Consider the following 21,902-nt stretch of genomic DNA (forward strand, 5'->3'; position numbering starts at 1 on the left):
GAAAGACACTTGTGGACAGTTATTGACCGAGCCGGCTGACCAGTTGAAACGCTGGTTCGAGCACTTTGGAAACCTTTTTCAAGTGTCGGCCAACCATACCATCAACACCTCAGCATTATTCTGTAACATATGGGAAATCGCGACATTTCCGGCCGACTGGATGCAATTCGTCTTAGTAAAGGTACCCAAAAAGGATGACCTAACTGTCTGCGATAATTGGTGGGGTATCGTGTTACTGTGTATCGTTCTCAAGTCCTCTGTGATCACTTTACCGGTTACAGGAGAAAATTGACGCAATTTTCCGACGCCAGCACGCAGGATTCCATACCGAACGATCCTGTGTGGATCATGTTGTCACGCTCCGTATCATCCTGGAGTTCCAAAAGTCGCTACCTGGTGCACGCTATGTCTAAACCAACAGATTATAAAAATTGAATGTACATCGGGTTTCTTTCCATAAAACATCAGTATTCAAGCTATATTTTCATTTGCAGAAGGATTCAAAATATTCTATCGGGGAAATTTTGATTTTTTCATCTTTTTGACCGTTTTTTATACAAATTTGCTTGAAATCCTCATTTTCGGTCAATTTCTCTTCCATACAAAATGTATGGAAAAATTTTCACCGATAGAATATTTTAAAACCTTCTGCAAATGATAATATAGCTTGAATACTGATGTTTTATGGAAAGAAACCCGATGTACATTCAATTTTTATAATCTGCTGGTTCAGACATAGCGTGTGGTGTTCGTTGATTACGGAAAAGCTATCGACCGTCTCAATCAACTTGTGAGAAGCCCTCAAGCGCAAAGGTATTCTTGAGAAAATCATCGGCCTCATTGAAGCACAGTACAGGGCATTTTTGTACAGAGTACTGTACAATGGTGTCTTGCCCGATCCCATCTGGGTCGTTGCTGGAGTAAGGCAAGGATGTATACCCACCGACGAACCGACGTGACAGTGGCGATTCAAAAGTGTCCCCCCAAAATTTAACGGTCGACCACCGAAGCGAGCGATCGCTTTTGTCAAATCAGCGCAGACGCGAACCGTTTCCTATATGAACACACGGGGGTTCGGTATCGAGCTATCAAACCATCGCGAGCCGTTATAAAGGTGGCGATAGTGTTCGGCTATTTTTCATCATGGCGTCGCGGACAACAAATTTGAATTTATTTGTTCTAGCTTTCACGTCGGTTCGTCGGTGGTATACCATCGCCGCTACTATTCTTCACCGTAATCGACGAGATCCTGGTTGGTGCGATCGATCGTGAACCAAATCGTGAGTTGCTGTGACAGCCCATTATCATGCAGCACTTAAATGACTTCGAACTGGCTGATGACGTTGTACTCCAAGCTCAACGGCGCTCTGATATGCTGAGCAAGCTCGGTGACCTTACAATCAATGTCAACAAGACTAAATGGTTAGGGGCTGTCCATAAACCACGTGGTCATTTTTTTGGGACTTTTCAACCCCCCCGCGTGGTCATTTGTCCATACAAATTTTTTTATTTGTCCATACAAAATGGTCATTGGCCGAACCCCCCCCCCCCCCCTCCCTCATGACCACGTGGTTTATGGACAGCCCCTTAGATGTAAACACGGTCAACCCTACCAGCTTTACGGTAGCTGAACAAGCAGTTGACAATGATTGTATGAAATTTGCCAGAAAACTATTTACCAGAATCTATTAGCCAGAACGATTTTTGCCAGAAAACCATTTGCCAGAATAGATAATTGCCCAGAATTGAATACTTTCTCTTATTTCTCGACTTTTTTCTACCACATCAACGGCAGAAACTGTATATTTTTCCCCGGTGAATGTGTTATGTTTTAGAAGAATAACATAAAATAAAAGGGAAGTAAAATAAAATAAATAAAATGTTTTCTCATTATGTGATCCTACGAGTATTACAAAAAGGTGGAGATAAATACCTTATTTTCCAACAGCTTCATAAGAACGGCCCTTATTTTATAGAAATTGAAATATTTGATGGAATTGGCACGAATTGTTATGCCAATTGTTATTTAGAAACTGTATTAAAATGAACATCTTTTAATTGAAAAAGGAAAAGTTTCTGATTTAACTAAATATGAAGAACAGTCTAAATTTCAAAGAAGATAGAATTTGTGATGGAAATGTTGTAACTAAGTCCCTCTATTATATCCACTCTGATATAGTTCTATCAATGCTGGGTCATTAGGCAGAAAGAAAATAGGCGTGTATATTCAAATGCCACATTATGGTAAAGTTTATTTAAAAAAAGGTTGGCCGAATTATACTTGCGCTTAATAGATCTTAGACCCTGTTAGACTGGGTTCGAAACATCTGCCTATTTCAGGAAAAAGTCGAAAGTCAAAAAGGATTCCTGCAGAAGCTCTGCCACGGTGTCCTGAAGAAAATCTTCCATGAATTCGTGCAGGAATTCCTCCACAAATTCATCTCAGAATTTCCCCACAAATTCCTACAGGGATCCTTCCAGGAATTTCCCACAGGGATTCCTTCTGAAACTCCTCTGGGCATTCCTATAAAATTCTTCCAGGAAGTGTACAGGGGATTCCGCCACGAATTCTTCCAGAGATATCTCCAGAGATTTCTCCGGGATTCAACCAAGAATTTAGCCAGGGATTCCTCCTGGGATTTCTCCATAGATTGTTTTCATGAAATCCTGCAGGGATTTATCCCGGAATTCCATCAGGGAATCTTACAGGGGTCGGGGCCCGTGGCGCAGTGGTCCACACTTTTTCTTCATAAGCAGATGGTCATGGGTTCGATCCCAGCCCCGGCACTTTCGTCAGTTGTTCTTTCCCCCCTGAGAGCAGCTGACACTGACCCTCTTCTGAGCCCATGGCTCAAATGGACACGGATACTTGGACATCGGTGAAAGGCAACCCATAATGGACCCCCAATCGGACTGGAAACAGGAACAACCAACAGCCACACATCAACATCCTCGTGCTCATCATTCTACCATGATAGAGAAGGAAGTGAAAGCAGCGCAACGGCAACCAGTTCGATATAGTACAATTAGAATAGAATACATTTAGGCACTGTACATTGTCAGGTCGGTTTGAAAGTGAGTATGAACGGTGACCAATGCCAAGCCTGCTGTACAAAGTGTAAGTACAGCTTCCAATTGGAATCGCTCACACAGTGCCCTAGTGGACAATAGGGCTGTAGATTAGGTTAAGTAATTGAAGAATAAAAAAATCTTACAGGGATTCCACCAGGAATTCCTCCTAGGATTCCTCCAGCAATTTCTCCGGGAATTCCTGCAAGGGTTTCTCCCTGAATTCCTTCAAAGTTTCCTCCAGGAATTCCTCCAGAGATTTCTCCAGGGAATCCTCCAGGAATTTTTCCAGTGATTCCCCTCGAGGAATTCTCGGAGCAATCCCGAGATGAATTCTTTGGGTAATTCCTGAAGTAATTCTTGGAGATTTTCCAGATATATGCATAAAGGAATTCCTAGAGGAACTTTTGAAGAATTCCTGGACAATGTTTTGGAGTAATGCCAGGACTAATTTCTTAAGTTACTTCTGTAGGATATCCCGATGGATATTTTTTTTGGATGGAGTCTTGGAGGAGTTCCTAGAGAAATTCGTGGAGGAATTCCTGTAGCAATTCTTGGAGGGATTCTTGTAAGAATTTTTGACACACTTTAGAAATTCCTGGAGATTTTTTTTGGTAGGAATATTTGGAGGAATGCTTGAAGGATTTTCTGGACGAATTCTAATTAAAAAATCTGGTGGATTTTGTGGAGAAATTTCTTGAGAAAATTCTGAAGAAATCTCTGGAGGTATTCTCGGAGAAATTCCAATAGGAGCTCCTGCAATAATCCCTGGAGCAATTTTAAAAGGATTTTTTGTAGGAATTCCTTGAGGACTTTATGGACCAATTCCTGGAGTAATTCCTGAAGTAATTCCAAACAGAAGAATTCCTGGGTTACCCAAGAGCAATTTCAGGAGGAATCCTTAAGAAATTCCTGTAGAACATTCTGAAGAGATTCCTTGGAGAATTCCTGGAGGTATTTGTGGAGGAATTCTTGGATGAATTCTTAAAGGGATTTCTTTAGGATTTTTTGGAAAACTCTCTGATGGGATATCTAGGTAGAATTCCTATAGGAATTTCTTTGGGAATTTCTGGGATTATCAAGCAAGAATTTCTAAAGGAGTTCATGGATGAGTAATTTATGGAAAAAATCCTTGAGAAATATCTGGAGGAATTCCTGTAGAAATCCCTGAAGGAATTTTTGGAGGAATTCCTGGAGAAATCCTTGAAGGAATCCCTGGAGTGACCTCACAAGTAACTGCTGGAGGAATTTTTGAAAGACGTCCTGAAAAAATTCCTTGGAGATTACCTAGGAGATTTTTTAAAGGAATTTGATATACAATCCATACTCCAAAATACTATGAAAATCATTTGTATGCCAGTGGACGCATATATAATAACACAAAGAGATGCTCAAAATATTATGAGATACAACAGAAATAATGGTGGAAGATTTACAACGATACAGTTTAGAGGCACAAGGGTACAGCTTGTAGAGCTTGAAGGTCTTTATTCCAGAATAGTTTGAATGGCCTGTTTCACCAAGTGAATGTTGCTCAGTTATAAGAATTACACTCTGAATCTTGAGAAGTAGCGTAGGTTATATTCCGCGAGCATCCAAAGATTTACAGATATTGAGACACATACTTCAGAATACATTGGGGTTCATTTGTATGCCAGTAGACACCCAACTAGCAACACATAGAGATACTCGTAATATTATGAAGGGCATCAGACACAAACGTGAAAGAATTTTGCCGATAGAGTGAACAGAAACAAGAGTAGAGCCTGTAGACCTTGAAGATCCTAATTCCAGAATAGTTTGGATGCCGGGAATATCCCATGAATGTACCAAATGCATTGTAGCTGTGCGAGGCTCCATCAGCAGTATAGCCTACATTTCACGAATATTTTTTTACAATTAAAGCATGATACAGTATGTTGATATCGTAACCTAAACTTAAAGTATACCCAGACAGCCAGTAATTATAAAAGTTGCTGCATAAGATGACAAAGTGTAGGTCATATCCATGCATGCCTCCATTTAGGCGCATTTAAAATGTACGAATATCGCCTCCACTTTTACATCTTACTCAACATCTTATACGATCACTGGTTGACTGAGTATTGGAGGCAAGATTGGAGGCCATTTGTATTTCACGGAATGTTTAATTACCACAATATAGAGTTGCTCATAGCATTGCGAGGTTTAATGGACATCAACGTGACAAAATTTCTTGAACAAAGAGAACACAAATGATGGTAGATCCTGTATATCTTGAGAAAATGAATTCCTGAGTAGTTTGGATAACCTAGATCATCCAATTCATGTACCATGAATTTTCTAGCGGTGTTTTGAGGCTTTTTGAGTACCGTAGACTGTGTTCTGTGATCATTCATCGTTTATAAAATTTGCTTTAGAATGTTGCATTTGTGATACAAACTTCGGATTACTCGGATCTATCTAACAAAGACTAGTCGAGTTTGCTGAAATTGTTCCGCTTTCCATATGAAAATCGGTTTTTATTCAATATAATTTTATGCAAAATGGGCTGCAAAACGGTGAGTCGATGGGCTGCAAAACGGTGAGTCGATAAGGAGAGCGTCCAACATAGCTCTGGTCCTCACAAGTTCCTACCTCATGCTTCCACGGGTCAAACGATGACAAAGACCGCCAGCTAAGAGTTGTGTGCTTAGCTGGTAGTGCAGCCTGGGCACTGTTGTCCTTCTGACTTCAGCTAGATTGAGGAGGTACGATCCGAGCGTCTGTTCACCAAGGAGGTGCGGCTCAAACAGCGTCTGTTCTGGCATCCAGCGGCTGAGTATGAAATGCTGTATTGCGTCAGCTATACCTAAGAAGGCAGCCCCTTCAACGCAATGTAGGCAGCGCGGCCCCGGTAAGGTAGCCTGCTGAAAACCTTCAAACACCCAGAAAAGCAATAGTAGAGTAAACGGATTGATTCAACGGCAACAGACCCGGCAACGAATAAAGGACAACGATTGGAAAGTCGGATCTTGGAACGTGAGAACTTTGAATGAACCCGCACGTGTTGGGCTCCTGGCTCGTGAACTGCGGAATGTCGGCGTTAATGTGGCCGCTATCCAGGAGATACGCTGGCCCAAAACTGGAGAACGCGAATTCCGAGCGGTGGATCCCATCGCCAACACTTCATTCAAGTACCACATCTACTACAGCGGCGGCGATAAGGCAGAACGCGGAGTTGGCTTTATAGTGATCGGGAATCAGATGAAGCGAGTTATTCGGTGGAAGCCGATAAGCGACCGAATTTGTGTGTTGAGGATGAAGGGCAAGTTCTTCAACTACAGCCTGATCAGCATCTATGCGCCAACGAACGACAAACCCGATGACATGAAGGATGAGTTCTATGAGAGCCTTGATAAGGCCTACGGAGAGTGCCCAAAACAAGATGTCAAAATAGTCATCGGAGATGCAAATGCGCAGATCGGCAGAGAAAGTTTCTTTCGGCCTGTCATTGGAACGGAAAGCCTTCATTCTGTTACCAACGATAATGGTCTGCGCCTTGTGACATTCGCTGCTGCTAGAGGGATGGCAATCAGCAGTACCTACTTCGCACGTAAGAATATCCGAAAACACACCTGGCGACACCCGAGTGGTGACACTTGCTCCCAGATAGACCACGTGCTGGTCGACGGGCGACATTTCTCGGACGTCATAGATGTGAGGTCCTACAGAGGCCCGAACATCGACTCGGATCATTATCTTGTAGCCGCTAAAATTCGGGCGCGATTATCCAGCGTCACGAGTTCAAGAAACAACAGGACGATGCGTTTCAATATCCAGCGCTTGTCAGCCGAAGGGGTTGCTGCACAGTACCATCAGAAGCTAGACGAGAGGATAGGAGAGACCAACGGATCTGGAGATGTCAACAGCTTGTGGAGAAGTATCCACGAAGCAGTGACAACAACAGCGCAAGAGGTGATTGGTACCGCTCAGCGACGCCAACGTAATGGTTGGTTTGACGAGGACTGCCAACGAGCGACGAACGAAAAGAATGCCGCCAGAAGTCGAATGCTAGTGGCCGGTACCCGGCAGAACAGAGAGCGGTACAGGGTTGCAAGAGCAGAAGAGAAACGAATCCACCGCAGGAAAAAACGGCAACACGAAGAGAGTGTTATTGCTGAAGCGCAGGAAAGTATGGACAGGAACGATATGCGGAGATTTTATGCAACTGTCAATGGCGCGCGGCACAAGACTGCGCCAGTGCCCGCCATGTGCAATAACCGGGAAGGAAATTTGCTGACAGACAAAACAATGGTGGCAGCCAGGTGGAAGGAGCACTTCGAAGATTTGTTGAATGGTAGCAGCGAAGGAGCACCCAGGAACAGGATTAACATAATGGATGACAGTCAAGCAGTGGAACCACCAACACTGGATGATGTTAAAAAGGCCCTTAAGGAGCTGAAAAACAGCAAGGCTGCTGGGAAGGACGAGATCCCGGTCGAACTTCTTAAGCACGGAAGCGAGCAGCTACATCAATCAATCCATCAGACTATTATAAAGATTTGGGAGGATGAAGAATTGCCCACTAGTTGGTTGGATGGCCTCATATGCCCAATCTACAAGAAAGGGCACAGACTGGAGTGTGCCAATTACAGAGGGATTACCCTTTTAAATTCGGCGTATAAGATACTGTCGCGTGTCCTGTTCAACAGACTGCGACCTCTTGAGGAGTCCTTCGTCGGCGAATACCAGGCTGGTTTTCGTGAGGGCCGATCAACGACGGATCAAATGTTTACCCTGCGGATGATCCTAGATAAATTTCGGGAATATAACTTGCAGACTCACCATCTGTTCATTGATTTTAAAGCAGCGTACGATTCAGTGAAAAGAAATGAGCTTTGGCAGATAATGTCAGAACATGGTTTTCCGGCGAAACTAATTAGGCTGATACGCGCAACGCTGGATGGATCAAAATCAAGTGTTCGGATCGCGGACGAAGTGTCTACGTCGTTTGTGACCTTGGATGGATTGAAGCAGGGGGATGCTCTTTCAAATTTATTGTTCAACATTGCACTCGAAGGAGCGATTAGGAGGTCAGGCGTGCAGAGGAATGGCTCTATCATCACACGGTCGCACATGCTCCTCGGTTTTGCGGACGATATTGATCTCATCGGCATCGATCGTAGGGCAGTGGAGGAAGCTTATGCTCCTCTGAAGAGAGAGACAGCGAGGATAGGCTTGACGATTAACTCTACCAAGACGAAGTACATGATAGCGGGTAGAGACAGAAGCAAGCCTAGTGGTGTTAGTGCTGAGGTAGTGATTGATGGGGAAGTGTTTGAAGTTGTTGAAGAATTTGTTTATCTTGGAACACTTGTGACATGTGACAATGACGTTTCCCGTGAAGTGAAAAGGCGTATTGCAGCTGCGAATAGGGCCTTTTACGGATTGCGTAGCCAGCTTAGGTCCCGTAACTTGCAAACGCAAACAAAATTCGCTCTGTATAAGACGCTGATTCTTCCGGTTGCCCTCTACGGTCACGAAGCGTGGACGTTAAAGGAGGTAGACCGAAAAGCTTTTGGTGTTTTTGAGCGCAAAGTGCTGCGGACAATTCTCGGTGGGAAACAAGAAAATGGAGTGTGGCGCAGACGCATGAATCACGAGTTGTACCAAGTGTACGAAGATGCGAATATTGTGAAACGTATAAAATACGGCAGACTTCAGTGGGCTGGACACGTAGTGCGAATGTCGGAAGAAAGAATAGCGAAAACAATATTCAGCAGAGAACCCGGTAGAGGTAGGCGACTTCGTGGGCGGCCGCGAACTCGCTGGCTGCACGCGGTTGAAGAAGATCTACGATCCCTACACGTTCGGGGAAACTGGAGGAACATCGCCCAAGACCGACGAAGATGGTGCTCTACTATACGCTCGGCATTGGAGTAAAGTTACTTTGTAGCCAACAAGGTAGGTAATTTTATGCGTTGATTTTTTCGCAATACTTTGTTCTGGGCACTTTCAGAGCAGCCAAAAACTCACAATTTTGTCGAAGATGCCAAATTTGTATCTCATCGATTTTCAAAGTTACAACTGATTTTCCATGAAAAAAATCGTATTTTAAAAATTCAATAAAAAGCTTTAAACAAAAAAGGTACCTACAGTTTTTTTAACTTTGAATAGAACATAGTACGATCATTCCAATGCAACCGGGAGATTGAAAATCCATTTGTTCCTTTTTGAGATATGACTTTTTGAAACAAAGTGATTTTTCGAAGAAAAATGCCAATATCTTTTTAACTACGCGAGTTAGAACTTTGAGCTCTTTGGAAAAAATATGCGTCGTTGATAGTTCTAAAAGTGCTCGGAACATAGTATTTACAAGAAACGAACGAATTAAAAGTTATTTCAGGAAAACTGAAATTCATGGATCACCCTAACATGGATCTTTTAAAAAATTATAAGTTAGGAACCATAAGAGATAGAATAATGGTTTCTTCGGCAAACTGGCTCCAAACAAATTCTTTTACAACTTTGTAGAACATTTTGTGAACGAACATAAAACTATTAAAAAGCAGATGTTTGGATCAGCGAAACTAGAGGGACCACCCTAATTTTACAATAATGAGAAAAAAGGTCGAAAAATAAGAAGAAACTTTCCCAAAGACACCATGTATCTAAAACTTATGGTTTAGGCACAAACATTTTTGTCTTCGTAAATACGGCTCTGGACCCATTGTGCATTGGTAGTTATTATATAAAATCAATTGAGAATTACACAACGAAAACTACAAGATGAAAAAATTCTAATAATTCAAGATATAGAGCTTGATGTAGAGAGCATGGCTTGCTCACTGTGCCCCACCCACAAAAACGATACGAGCGCCTTGGGTGGGCCAGTTGGTCAACTAACAAATTTCTAAATAGGCTGTTAAATTTGTGTACGATAGGAATTATTAGTGTTACGTCTGTTTGTCTGTGCTAGCAGGCTATCGCTGTAATAAAATGACAATTATGTACAAATAGAGTAAATCGCTAGGTAAATCGCCAATTGTTGCACACATAGCATAGAGTTTGGAACAAAATTGGCAAGTTTTTAAGGTGTGCAATAATTGGCGATTTGCCCTTCAATTTCAAAATAATAAAAGTCGGTTTAGTGGTTAAAAAGTTACAATTATTTGAAAATTTAATGAATTGGAATTTTTCTTTCGACTACCGTTAAAACAACCCTAGACCTAAAGCTGAAGCACATCCACATTCCGAAGAGGTCTGCATTTTTTTTACAGATTTCCCATGGGAAATTTATCAAACTACTGTCAGTCACGCACACGCAAATATATGCATTATGTGGGGCACTTAATCCTAATGACGAACTAAAATATAAATATGACTCCAAGTATTTGTGATAAACTTATCAAGTAGAAAAACATTCTGAGGTCCACTATATCGAATTTTCAAGGAATACCTACGAATATACTTAACTAAATACTAAAAAAGGAACATAAAACAGGGCATAATTACCGAAGTGTTAATAAAATAATAAACTGAAAAGCTCGTTCAGTCCCAGTTAGAGGAACACACAGTTTGCTGTAAATAATGTGCTATAAACAAAATCTCTAATGATTTAGTTTTAATTTCAAAACTAATTCTCGCGCTTAGTATCATACGGGCGTATCTACAATGATCGATTTTTCTTTATCGATTTTCTCTTTGGTTAATAACTTGGCCGGCAAATCATTTTCGGTTGTTTTTGTTGTTTTAGATGCTAGTCCTAGTCGTCCTTCACCGAAATACACCGAGAGATCATCCGAATATTGGCCGAATTTTCCGGAATACTCCGAAGAGAAAATCGATGAAGAGAAATCGATCATTGTAGATACGCCTGTATGATACAGAACGCGAGAATTATTGTTGTGCTATTGATTATAAAATATTTTTACACTCTCAATAGAATAATAATAACTAAATTTGTTCCATAACAAAACATATGAATAAAATATTATTTTATGGGTGTATATCAATAGCTTGATCATAACAAAATAAGATAGTCAAACAAAACATGTTATGGAAAAGTGATGCCTTGATAAGTTAATAATAACAAAAACAAGATATAAAAACAGATTATGTGATTTGATAGTTATTAGTTTGATATTCCCCTCTGCTCGGGTTATAGTGCAATTTGACTTTTCTATGGAACAGTATTCAATTTTCTGTGGGTACAATTTTAATTTTTTATGAAACATTTGTATTTTAATGTCGTATTAGTTATTGGTACAAAATTGAACTTCAATAAGAAAATTTTATGTTTTACCGGTATATTTTGTATAAAGTATGGAACGTCTTCAATTATTTATGAGTAACATAGCACATTTTCATGGAACATATGTTCATTCTTTATGGAGCGCTTTTTGATTTTCTATGGAGCATATGCAATTTGTTATGGTCACAATAACCTTTTGCCACGTTGAACCCTATTTAGAAAAAATAATCAAAAATCATGTCTGTGATTTTTTTTACACGAAAGCTAATGTATTTTTTAGATGATTGCCGTTTAAAAACCTGCCCGAACTTGTCCGACTGCAAGAACGTCCTACATACATTTTGCGTGATTTTCGGAAACTTTTTGTATAAAATTAAAACATATTTTGTTTTTTCCAACTAATTTCCTCGACATAAGTTATATTTTAGTATTTTTCATTATTATAACTCGAAAACGGATATTAAATTTGTTTAAAAACGTATTTTAATGAAAAAATGCGATTTTAGGAAGGTATTTTATGAATCGGCTAATATCTCAAGAATAGTAGGCTTTGTAAATTTGACGTCTTCAGCTAACTTTTTCAGCATAAATAGCCGAACAACTTTGCCGAAGACATCGTATCGCTAAAATGTAATTTAGCCAAAATGACTTACAGGACTTTTATGCGAATAACGTAAGAAAAATTACCTACCGCTCAAAATATCGACCTTGTTCATAGAAATATTTTCTCTGAAGACATTAAATGAAGATCTTTTTAATAGACACAGACACGTTTAATGCTTCCAGTGAGCTATTTGCTCTTTGAAGGAAGCACGACACTAGACAACGGACTAGCATGCAACGCCCAGTGGCACAGCCGAAAACTTTTCCTGACAGCTGCGGCGGGAATCGAACCCGCGCTCCTTAGCACGATGCGCTAAAGGCTTGGTGACCTTAGCCGCACGACCACGAAGCCACACGATCTAGACATCTTGCCGAGCTAGAGGTTTTTTTCCGTGTATTTTTAGACCTGCCCCAGTGTGCTCCGTGATTGATCTATCTGATATGAATACACGGCACTGAGATCCAACTGAATGAGGGCTGGGGCACTCTACTTACTCTAAGTACAATTCAATGTTCAATACCGGCGCTGGCACTCGGAGCTTACGAGCGACGTGTGCTAAGGACGATTTTCGGCTCACTGCACTTTACGGCGAACCCAGCATCCAGAAGGTGGCCAAAGCCGGAAGGATACGGTGGGCAGGGCATGTTGCAAGAATGCCGGACAACAACCCTGCAGAGCTGGTGTTTGCAACTGATCCGGTTGGCACAAGAAGGCGTGGAGCGCAGAGAGCACGATGGGCGGACCAGGTGGAGCGTGACCTAGCGAGCATCGGGCGCGACCGAGGCACTAAGGGGATTCAGGTGGCCAAAAATCGAAAATTGACTTTATTTAATTTGAGATTTAGGTTCGGTAGTTGAAAGTAGACCACTTGGACCAGTAAACCCTAGAATATAAGTTTTATAATCCACATACTTATCGAGTATTAGCAGCAGAATGCGACCATTGGCAATTTTTGGTAAAATGAATGAATTGTTCATCTTCGCATATCTTCGGCTTAAATGTAAAATGTTGAACTTTTAAAGTAGTTTCTTAAAGCTTACTTATAAACCTTTCAGATGACAAATCAGACTTAGAAAAGTTGATTGTAAAACTATTAAATGATGCCGCTTTAAAATAAACAAATTTTTCTTATACAAACCGTTCCATACAAAAAAAGTTTCGCAAAGTTTCGCTTCGGGACGACTTCTACGTCTTTATTAAGGATCCTTGGGAGACATTGAAACCAAATTTGGCTGCTACTAGCTGCTATTCTTAAATTCCAATCAAGTTGTCGGCGATGATTGAGTTATTCCAATATAAAATCACCGTATTGGGCATTAAATATCTCAGATGAAACATCTGATCGTCTTGGCCGCTTTTCTTGGTAGATCAATCATAGTAGAATCTAAATCTGGTCTTGGATCTCTAAGCGAAGCGTATTTTTTATGAATTATTGCAAATTGCATCAGTAATACCGATAAACGCCTAAAAGTATACAATGCTTTTGTATTTTAATACTGTTGAAACTATCATGTTGAAACAAAGCTTATTTAAACTCCTAAAACCCTTCAATTAATGAGATCAGTTTTTTTTGACAGCTCAAAATGACATTTAGGATCATTCTATCAGATGAAATGGAAAGATTGTAAATTTATTACGATTTTGATAGTGTAAATCCAAAGAGAAGAATTTTCATGCTCTCAGTACAGACAAGCCTGGAGTTTGGAGTACTTAGAAGCATTCAAGACGTATTTTTCATATAGGTAAGGCATAAACCTGACGGATAGGGGCAAGACATTATAAAGTTGACGAAAAAATATTTTTGGCCACCTGTTTATATGGAGCCGCCCCATAGTGCGAGGATGGAGAACGGCAGCCACAAACCGAGTATTGTGGCGTACTATTGTTGATTGTGTCTTGTCTTAAATGTGATGTTGAACAAATAAATGTATGTATGTACCGGCGCTGGCCAAGTCCTTACAGTCAGTTGGAAAGGGAAAATAATGTTAGTGGGATGGCTGTTGCTAATAGAAACCGAGAGCACTCTGCGTCCCCACAACTAGCACAGATAAGGCATTCGATAGTAGAGGTAGGATGTGAGATCTGAGAGTCGCCTTTGGTCGGCGTTTCGATCCATGAATAGTGGATATATTTGGAAAATAGATTGTGTGTTGATAACTCTGAAGGAAAAGCGGCACAGTTCACTTGGTAGCATAACATGTGTAGGCGTTATGTCATAGATTGACACTGTGCTGTAAAGGAAGGGAAACGGCTTTTTCAACTCGTTGCAGTTCTAGCGATGGCTATGAACTCACATGAGTTTCACATATAGTGAAGAGAAAGAGAGAAAGTAGGAGGAAAGTATTTTGAAGGGAGCCCAGGACCTTCCGAATACGAATCAGAAGCGGTATCCGCTAGAACACCAAGCCTGTCATTATATTAAACCATAAGCTTATTGTGTTTAAAAAAATCTGCTTATTTCGTTAAAAGACAACTGCTGGGAAGAAAGCGGTGGTGTTGTGTTATAGGTGTTCCAACTATATATATGTAGATGGATGATAAATGGAAGCTAGGGGCAAGACAGATACAGCGTGAGTAACTTTGTTATCGAAGTGTTGCTCAGAATTCCTCTGAATAGCACTGGATCACTCTTGTTTTCCCGAAGTGTTATCTGATATCAGTGAAAAATCGAGCAATCTTGCCCGATTTCCCGCTTCGTTGAGACGTTTCTCAATGGATTTGAACAAAAAGAGGTACTCAGCAATGCTCAGAGTTGCTCCGGATTTCACAGTGTCTTGTCCCTAGACTGGAAGCTTACATACAACGAGCCCAAGTATGAACATTTTATGTGATGCGGCCAGTGTGTTTGCTTTGCAGATGAAACGGACAATAATAGAGAAGAATTCTGATCAACACAGACTTGTCACTGTCAAAAAACTTGAAATTGACATCCCTCTCCTCTAAATGTTTTAATTATTCCTAATATATTTATTCACCTAAATTTTATTCTGTCATTTGGCATTCAACAATGCAGCTGATAAACTAGGCTGATAACTTTATTTTTATTCCTTTGTTTTATTTTTTATTATTATTTTTTGTTTCTATTCAAGAGTATCCCTTTGCTTATTGAATGGACTCATTCATCTTTATCCTATGAACGAAATGCCCATTGCCTCCGTCCATTCAGATTCAGATGAAATCCTAACTTTTTCCCAATTTAGCATCATTAGCCAAGAAGAGAAAACTGGGTCATAAAAATGCACTCCCTTATCTATACATGTACGTATGAATGTCTCTGTGCTTCACTTACCTTCATGGCTGGTGCCGCTGATTTTCGATCTCGAAGCAGGAATGGTGGTTGCCGTCGACGAGGACGACGTAAACGTTCCCATTAGAAAGTATCCAAATTAGCGAGCGACGTTTCTTCAGCACCCCAAGCCCCCGGGAGACTCGGCAACGCCTTGCAACATATATATTTTTTCCTTGCTTCTCGGAATTTGCTGGCTTTGTGTTATCGGGACTGCACGCACACGTTTTCCTCCTAGCTGTCGAGCTCGACTGGACCCGACAGGACTAACAGGAACGACATTTTATGTCCCTCGGGTGGTTCACTTAATGGGACTTTTATTTCACTCCGAACGTGGCACTCTCTGGCATTCACTTTAATCGGCTCGTTGGCACTTTTCTCTAGCACCCAGCGACGGAACATGTATCAACACTTTAATCCGATTCAATTATTCTGGTTGGTTTCAACTGAAGTTCAATTAGTTTCAATGGACTTCCTGTGGTAAAAGACTGCATGAGTATAAATTCCCATCTAAATGATTCGCAGCGAAAAGGGGATGCCTTTTAGATAACACCGTAATTCTTGATTCTTTATCCTTCCGCACGCATCACAATTTTCGCGATACTTTGCACTTGAAACTTTTCTCATAAACCTAATTTCATCACAGCGGAGAGAGAAATTTTCACGACCGCATTACTGCTAATCCTTTTTTCTTCAATTTTTCTCCTTCGAATTTCCCTCTATGCGTTGGATTTCACTTGGATGATAGCCCCTTATCGCATCGGGGAGAAAGAGGAAGACAAAACTTTTTCCTCCGTTCTTTCCCTTAGTGATAGTAACATGGCACTGCAGAATGAAAGAAGGAGCATCAGCAGCAGCAGCAATGCTAACGATGATGGAAAAATCGAAGTAAAATATCTGATTTCGCCCCCGATGCTCTCGAGTTTTGCTTCAGCCCGATTTGCTCCCCGTCTCCTGTTACTTCTTCTTCTCACGGCACTCTGCACTCCTCCCAGTTTTCGACGATGAAAAATATGGTGGAGTACTTTTCAACTAAATTTTCACTAGTTTTCAACTCTGGAAATGATTTTCCTTGTTGGAACTTATGGATTTATTCTATTTAAAGGGATTCGGAATCATGTTTCGCTAAAATAACCATCTTCTCTTGCTTTCGAATACCCCCCTGTGGAAATTTTCACCTTCAAGACAATAGCACTTGGACGAAATAAGGCTGCAGAAGAGCAATGAAATATTCACACCCCTTCAATTTATCCCCACCTAATTAGAGCCACTAAACTCCATTTCGACTGCACTAGCAAGAATGCAACGGAAACGAACCGAGGAAGTCCATTTTTCCAACACTTTTCACACTCCTTAGGCCTAATTGAGGAATCGAAAAAGGAGCTGCTGGTTTGGTGGAACTTTTTCTGCTGCCTTTCTGTAGCACGGACTCGATTCGACTCGGCTCGGGGTTAGGGAGTTTGCTGTGTGGTCGTCGGACGGTAGCCTACATATATTTGCGCCTACATATAGAAATACGGGCTGAAGTTATTTTATGGCTGTGTGGTTTTCCAATGATGGAGGAAAAGCACACAAGTTCAGTTTTCTCAATGAATGAAAATCCGGATACGGATTTTCCGCAGTCTGGTGTGAGTGCACCAGTGGAATTTTGCGGTACTAATACTGGCAACCGAATAACGCATACTTTGGCTGCAGGACCTCGGGGCATTATTGTGAATGGTTCACGGAATAACTTCACAATTTTATCTAGTCAATATAAACCATGCAATCATTCCAATATTCCAACCATGCAATATATAAAAGTTGGTGCAGTAGGGACGGTAGTCCAGGGGCTTGACGACCTCCCACTTTTGTGAGTCAGTTACCGGCTATGAATAGGTCTACTAATTCCAACTCAAGGTGTCAGGCGACCCGTGCCGAGGAATGAGTGATCGAGGGGGTGAATAAGATGCTCGGTCGTTAACGGTGCCTGTGGGGTACCTGGTCACCCCCCACAGTATTTGGTCCCTTACCGCGTTAATGCAGGACTCTGGAGTTGAGGATCTCTTTTCTCGTGCTGAGTCATAATAAAAACTATCAGAATAGAGGTAGTGATAGTGGCGAGGCGAACCCCTTAGCAAGAAGCGGGTTGGCAAGGTCCCCGTTAACCCTCTGAAGCCGGAATTTTTCTAATCGTTATTATAGAATTTTTCCTACATGTTTCAGTAGTTTTGGTGCTCAACAGCATAAAAAGGGTGGAATATGATGTAGAACATTTTTTCTGGATATCCTAGGTCATTCAAACTGTTCTTGAGTTTAGATCCTTAAGTCTAAGGGTGTAACGATAACTTCGGCCCATATAGCCGAGGCGGTAAACGCACGGGTATTCAGCATGACCATGCTGAGGGTGACGGGTTCGATTCCCGGTCGGTCCAGGATCTTTTCGTAAAGGAAATTTCCTTGACTTCCTTGGGCATAGAGTATCTTCGTGCCTGCCACACGATATACACATGCAAAATGGTCATTGGCAGAGGAAGCTCTCAGTTAATAACTGTGGAAGTGCTCATAGAACACTAAGCTGAGAAGCAGGCTTTGTCCCAGTGAGGACGTTACGCCAAGAAGAGAGAGAGAGATAACTTCTTTCATTATACAAAGCTACGATTTGTAATCTATCATGTCCAGTAAGTCTTGTGAAACATCAATAGACCGTATCAGATCAGTCGGGATATACTAGGTCATCCAAACTGTTCTGGAGTTTAGAACCTAAGGTCTACGGGTGTAACGATAACTTCTTTCATTATGCAAAGCTACAATTTGTATTCAATCATATCTAGTAAGTCTTCTAAAACTTCAAGAGACAGTATTAGATCAGTCGGGATATCCTACCCGAGCAGAGGAGAATATCAAATTAATAACTATAAAATGACATAACTTGCTTTTATATCTTGGTTTGTTATCATTATCTTATCAAGGCATTACTTCTCCATAACATCTTTTGTAGGGCAATCTTATTTTGTTATGAGCACGGTATTGGTATACATTCATTAAATAGCATTTAAATAATATGTTTTGTTGTAAAACAAATTTAGTTATTATTGAACTATAGTGTGCATAAATATTTAATCATCAATACCACAACGATAGCAAGTTTTGAAATCAAAACTACATCATTAGATTTACTTTGTTTTCAGCATTCCGTGATGGAGAGCTTATGCATAATCTCTCATCTGTTCACCATCCTCTTCTCTCTGGCCTTACATCCTAACTGGTAGCATACCAGCTTCTCAGCCTTATGTTTTAGTGTTTATAATAATATCAAGTAGACTTCAGATTGGTCCAGTAACCACGGTTGAACGTTACTCAGTATAACATATATGGCTACTGTTACGAGTGTAGATCTGTACCCAGTCAACCAGTGATCGTATAAAATGTTGAATAAGATGTTAAAGTGGAGGCGATATGCGTACATTTTACATGCGCTTAAATGGAGGCATGCATGCATATGGCCTCCACTATATCATCTTATGCAACATCTTATACGATTACTGGTTGTCTGGGTAGTTCTCAAACCCAAGGTAGTTTGGCTGACTTGGAATATTCCTACAGTGTCTAGAAATGACATTGTTGATTTCAAGATGTTCATGGATCCCAGTAGATTATGCGATGCTATTGTTTATAGTAAAAACATATAAAATTATTCTTGTAGATTTGAAGGACTTTACTATAGGACAGTTTGGAACACCTAGAATGTCCCAGAATAAAAAATAACACTATTGATGTTCTTGACGAAGGTTAACGTATCCCATATCTAAATTCAGCTTTTAGAACAATTGGTACGTCAATTATTTCGTTTCTCAAAACTTCATGATGTTCAGGATGCTCTAGGTTGTTGATAAAGTCTCAAATACAAATATCACGGCGTGTGTATGGGAAAGGTTTATAACAAAAAATAGGCATCGTCAAATTTTTCGCTATTCAAAAATAGAGGCTTTCAGCTTTCATTTGCACGGTCCCTCAAAAAAAATCCACCGAGGGATCTCGAACAACTTTTTCAGAATACTGTTTTTCCCCATACAAAATGAACGGTTCCAAATTAATCCCTATTTCTACTTGACAAACATACCCAATTTTTGTATGAAAAAGTTCCCCCGATGGAATATTTCGATGTTGGGCTTGAATGAAAGCTAGAAGCGTCAACTTTCACGTAACGTAAAAATTAGCGATGCTTATTTTTATGTAATAAATTTCTTCTACCAGACACACCGTGATATTCTCATTTTTCTTCAATACAAGACTCAGTTTGCAACAACTTCGTCGAAGATAGTATTATTTTTTATTGGAAGTGTGAATTTATACAGCCGGTTCTATGTTTGAGTCATATATGACCCCTTCGGCTCCAAAGGGTTAAAGAGAACAGAAGTAGGTGTAGTGAGCTGCGCACACAGTGCCAGCGTGGGCAATCCGATCTCCTCAGCGGCTACATAGTTTGTCGGGTGCAGCATGGTTGATGAGGGCCATCTACAAAAATCGAGATGGGCTCTCTACGATAAAGCTGGCTGAGCAGCAGCTTGTTTGCATAATTGACTTTGCGTCCTTGAAGTCCAACATCAGCAAGGACCTCTAGCAGGCATTGATACGACTTCGAAGGTCAATAACGGCAGCCAAACAAGACCATGAGAAACTCATGGAAACTGCAGCAGCGACAGAACCCGCGAAGACAAAGGTTACAATGTGTACCCAGACGGAGGCCTTCGCTTTCGCGGGTAGCCCCAAGAGTGTGGCGTATGATTGCTTACGTCAGGTGAGGAGCTAGCAGACGGCGCCCGCAAGGCTAGGCGGCTGTTAACCCCGAAGGTCGGTAGTAAAGCCGACAAGTAGGATCTCAGCCTGGCGTCCCGGAAAGTCGGGAAGGCCGGCCTGTCCCGGATCGAAGGGAACAGGGGAATGTGACCTCAGCAACCACAAGTTAGGGCGTGTCAGGGGGAGGAAGTAAATGTAGAAGGGCAGGAGGTGGCAAGCGCGAGAAACGCGACGCGCTCGTCATGAAGTCCGAACAGTCTTAAATACTCGGACGTCTTGAAGGCGATGTGGATCGACGCCAAGCTCGTTGATCTGGGAGCCGATGTGCGCAGTATTAGACGTACGCGTACGTGCAATTGATCTTCGAGCTCAAACGCGAAAGGAGCGCAAGGGCGCCGCCTACAAAAGTCTGGAGGGAGAGGTTTTTGGCGAGGGTATCGAGGTGTGAGCCTTTACAGTGGAGGCGACATGAAGATGAAAAACTTGGATGAGATCGAGATCATTGATGCGGAAGAGCTTGTCACGGCTCTGCGTCAACAGTGCGAGCAGCAGGTGGCCACCGCAGGCGTTTGCCTACGAAAGGGCCCGGTAGGGCCACAGGTAGCCTTGGTACAGCTACCTGTGGCGGACGTAAAAAGTCCGTTAAAGTAGGGAAGCTGACCAGTATGCCAACTGACCTTTGATGAGCCATCGGAGGTTTGCTTCAGGTGTCTGAAACCCGGACAAAAACATGATTTTTTGCAAAGGCCCTGACAGGAGTAAGCTGTCCTGTGCAGCAATGCGGTGTCGAAAGCCATAAGGTGCAAGGCTGCACGAGTCCACCCACGTATTTGATTTGTAATGGGAAAGCCGTGAACAACAGGCACCCAACGGGTGGTCCAAGGAGCCCGGCATTCAAGAATGTGAACAAATCACAATGCAGATAACGCACCTAAACCACTGCACAGTGGGAAAAATCGACCCAAAAAACGGATCTTTTAATGCCGCTGGTTTCGGTACGTGAAGTTGACCATTTCTGACGTAAAAAGTTATCGATTGGTGCTAAATTCATTCACCGCACGGCACGGGAAGTGGTCCATTTTGCCACATTTTGCCCTTTTTTCATACAAAAAGAGAATCAAAATGTACTTTCAAACAACTAATACGACTGTAAATCGTTGAAAATAGCTGCAGGTGTAATTAAAGGTCAATGGAAATCATAAACATACATGAAAGTTCCTTTTCAAAGCTCATTTTGGCCCATATGCCCCAACAACTTGTGGTTATTCATATTTTTTCCTAATTTTGAATGGATTTTAAATGTTACTGATTTGAAGTGATTTGTTTGGCGTAAACAAAAAGCGCCAGATCTATTATCACCAGAATCATCTTCATGAGTTGTCCGATTTGTCCCATTTTGCCCTATTTTCATAAAAAAAAAATAGATTTCAAATGTAGTTATGAAAAACAAATACTGCAATAGAACGTTGAAATAAGCTTTATTGGAAACTAACAGTTATCATGCGTATATATGAGAGATATTTTCCCTATTTTACCCTACATTCCCATAAAACTGCTGGATAATAACATATTTTGTATGGTTTTGTTGGGTGCAAAACATGAAGTCCTGCATCATTTTTGATATATACAAATGCGGGTCAACGATTAATACTAGGATCATTCTCGGAATGGTATGAATAGCTGTCCATCTCACCCCAATTTGCCCTGATTTTTTTATCATGTATTGAATAAATTAATTTGCCCTGATTTTTTGTCATGTCAAGAATAAATTAATTTCCGTTATTAGCATTGGTACTGTTATCAAAAAGACATATATATGACTTTTTCTATAATTTCAGTTTTTGATGGGGAATTAAGGGCATAATAAGCATTTTATAAAATATGTCAAATATGCGCTAAACTGATTAAATAGGGCGTCTTAATGCACCAAATTTTATATATACTTAAGA

The 21,902-nt window shown here is 41.1% G+C and overlaps 1 protein-coding gene across 8 annotated transcripts in view; it reads right to left on the reverse strand.

Moving 5' to 3' along the window:
• LOC115261355 (serine-rich adhesin for platelets) overlaps window positions 1-21,902 on the reverse strand; it is a 66,900-nt gene that overhangs the window by 42,930 nt on the left and 2,068 nt on the right. For 2 of the 8 annotated variants that reach the window (XM_029862869.2, XM_062856226.1), the window contains exon 2: window positions 15,178-15,649. In XM_029862869.2, coding sequence (XP_029718729.2) covers window positions 15,178-15,259 — 82 coding nt within the window. In that variant the 5' untranslated portion in view covers window positions 15,260-15,649. Of the gene's footprint in view, window positions 1-15,177; window positions 16,860-21,902 lie in introns of those variants that run through there. The other 6 variants (XM_029862870.2, XM_062856225.1, XM_029862868.2 and 3 more) reach the window with 6 other exon arrangements.

The sequence above is a fragment of the Aedes albopictus genome, chromosome 3 (genome assembly GCF_035046485.1).
Source record: "Aedes albopictus strain Foshan chromosome 3, AalbF5, whole genome shotgun sequence".
NCBI lineage: Eukaryota > Metazoa > Arthropoda > Insecta > Diptera > Culicidae > Aedes > Aedes albopictus.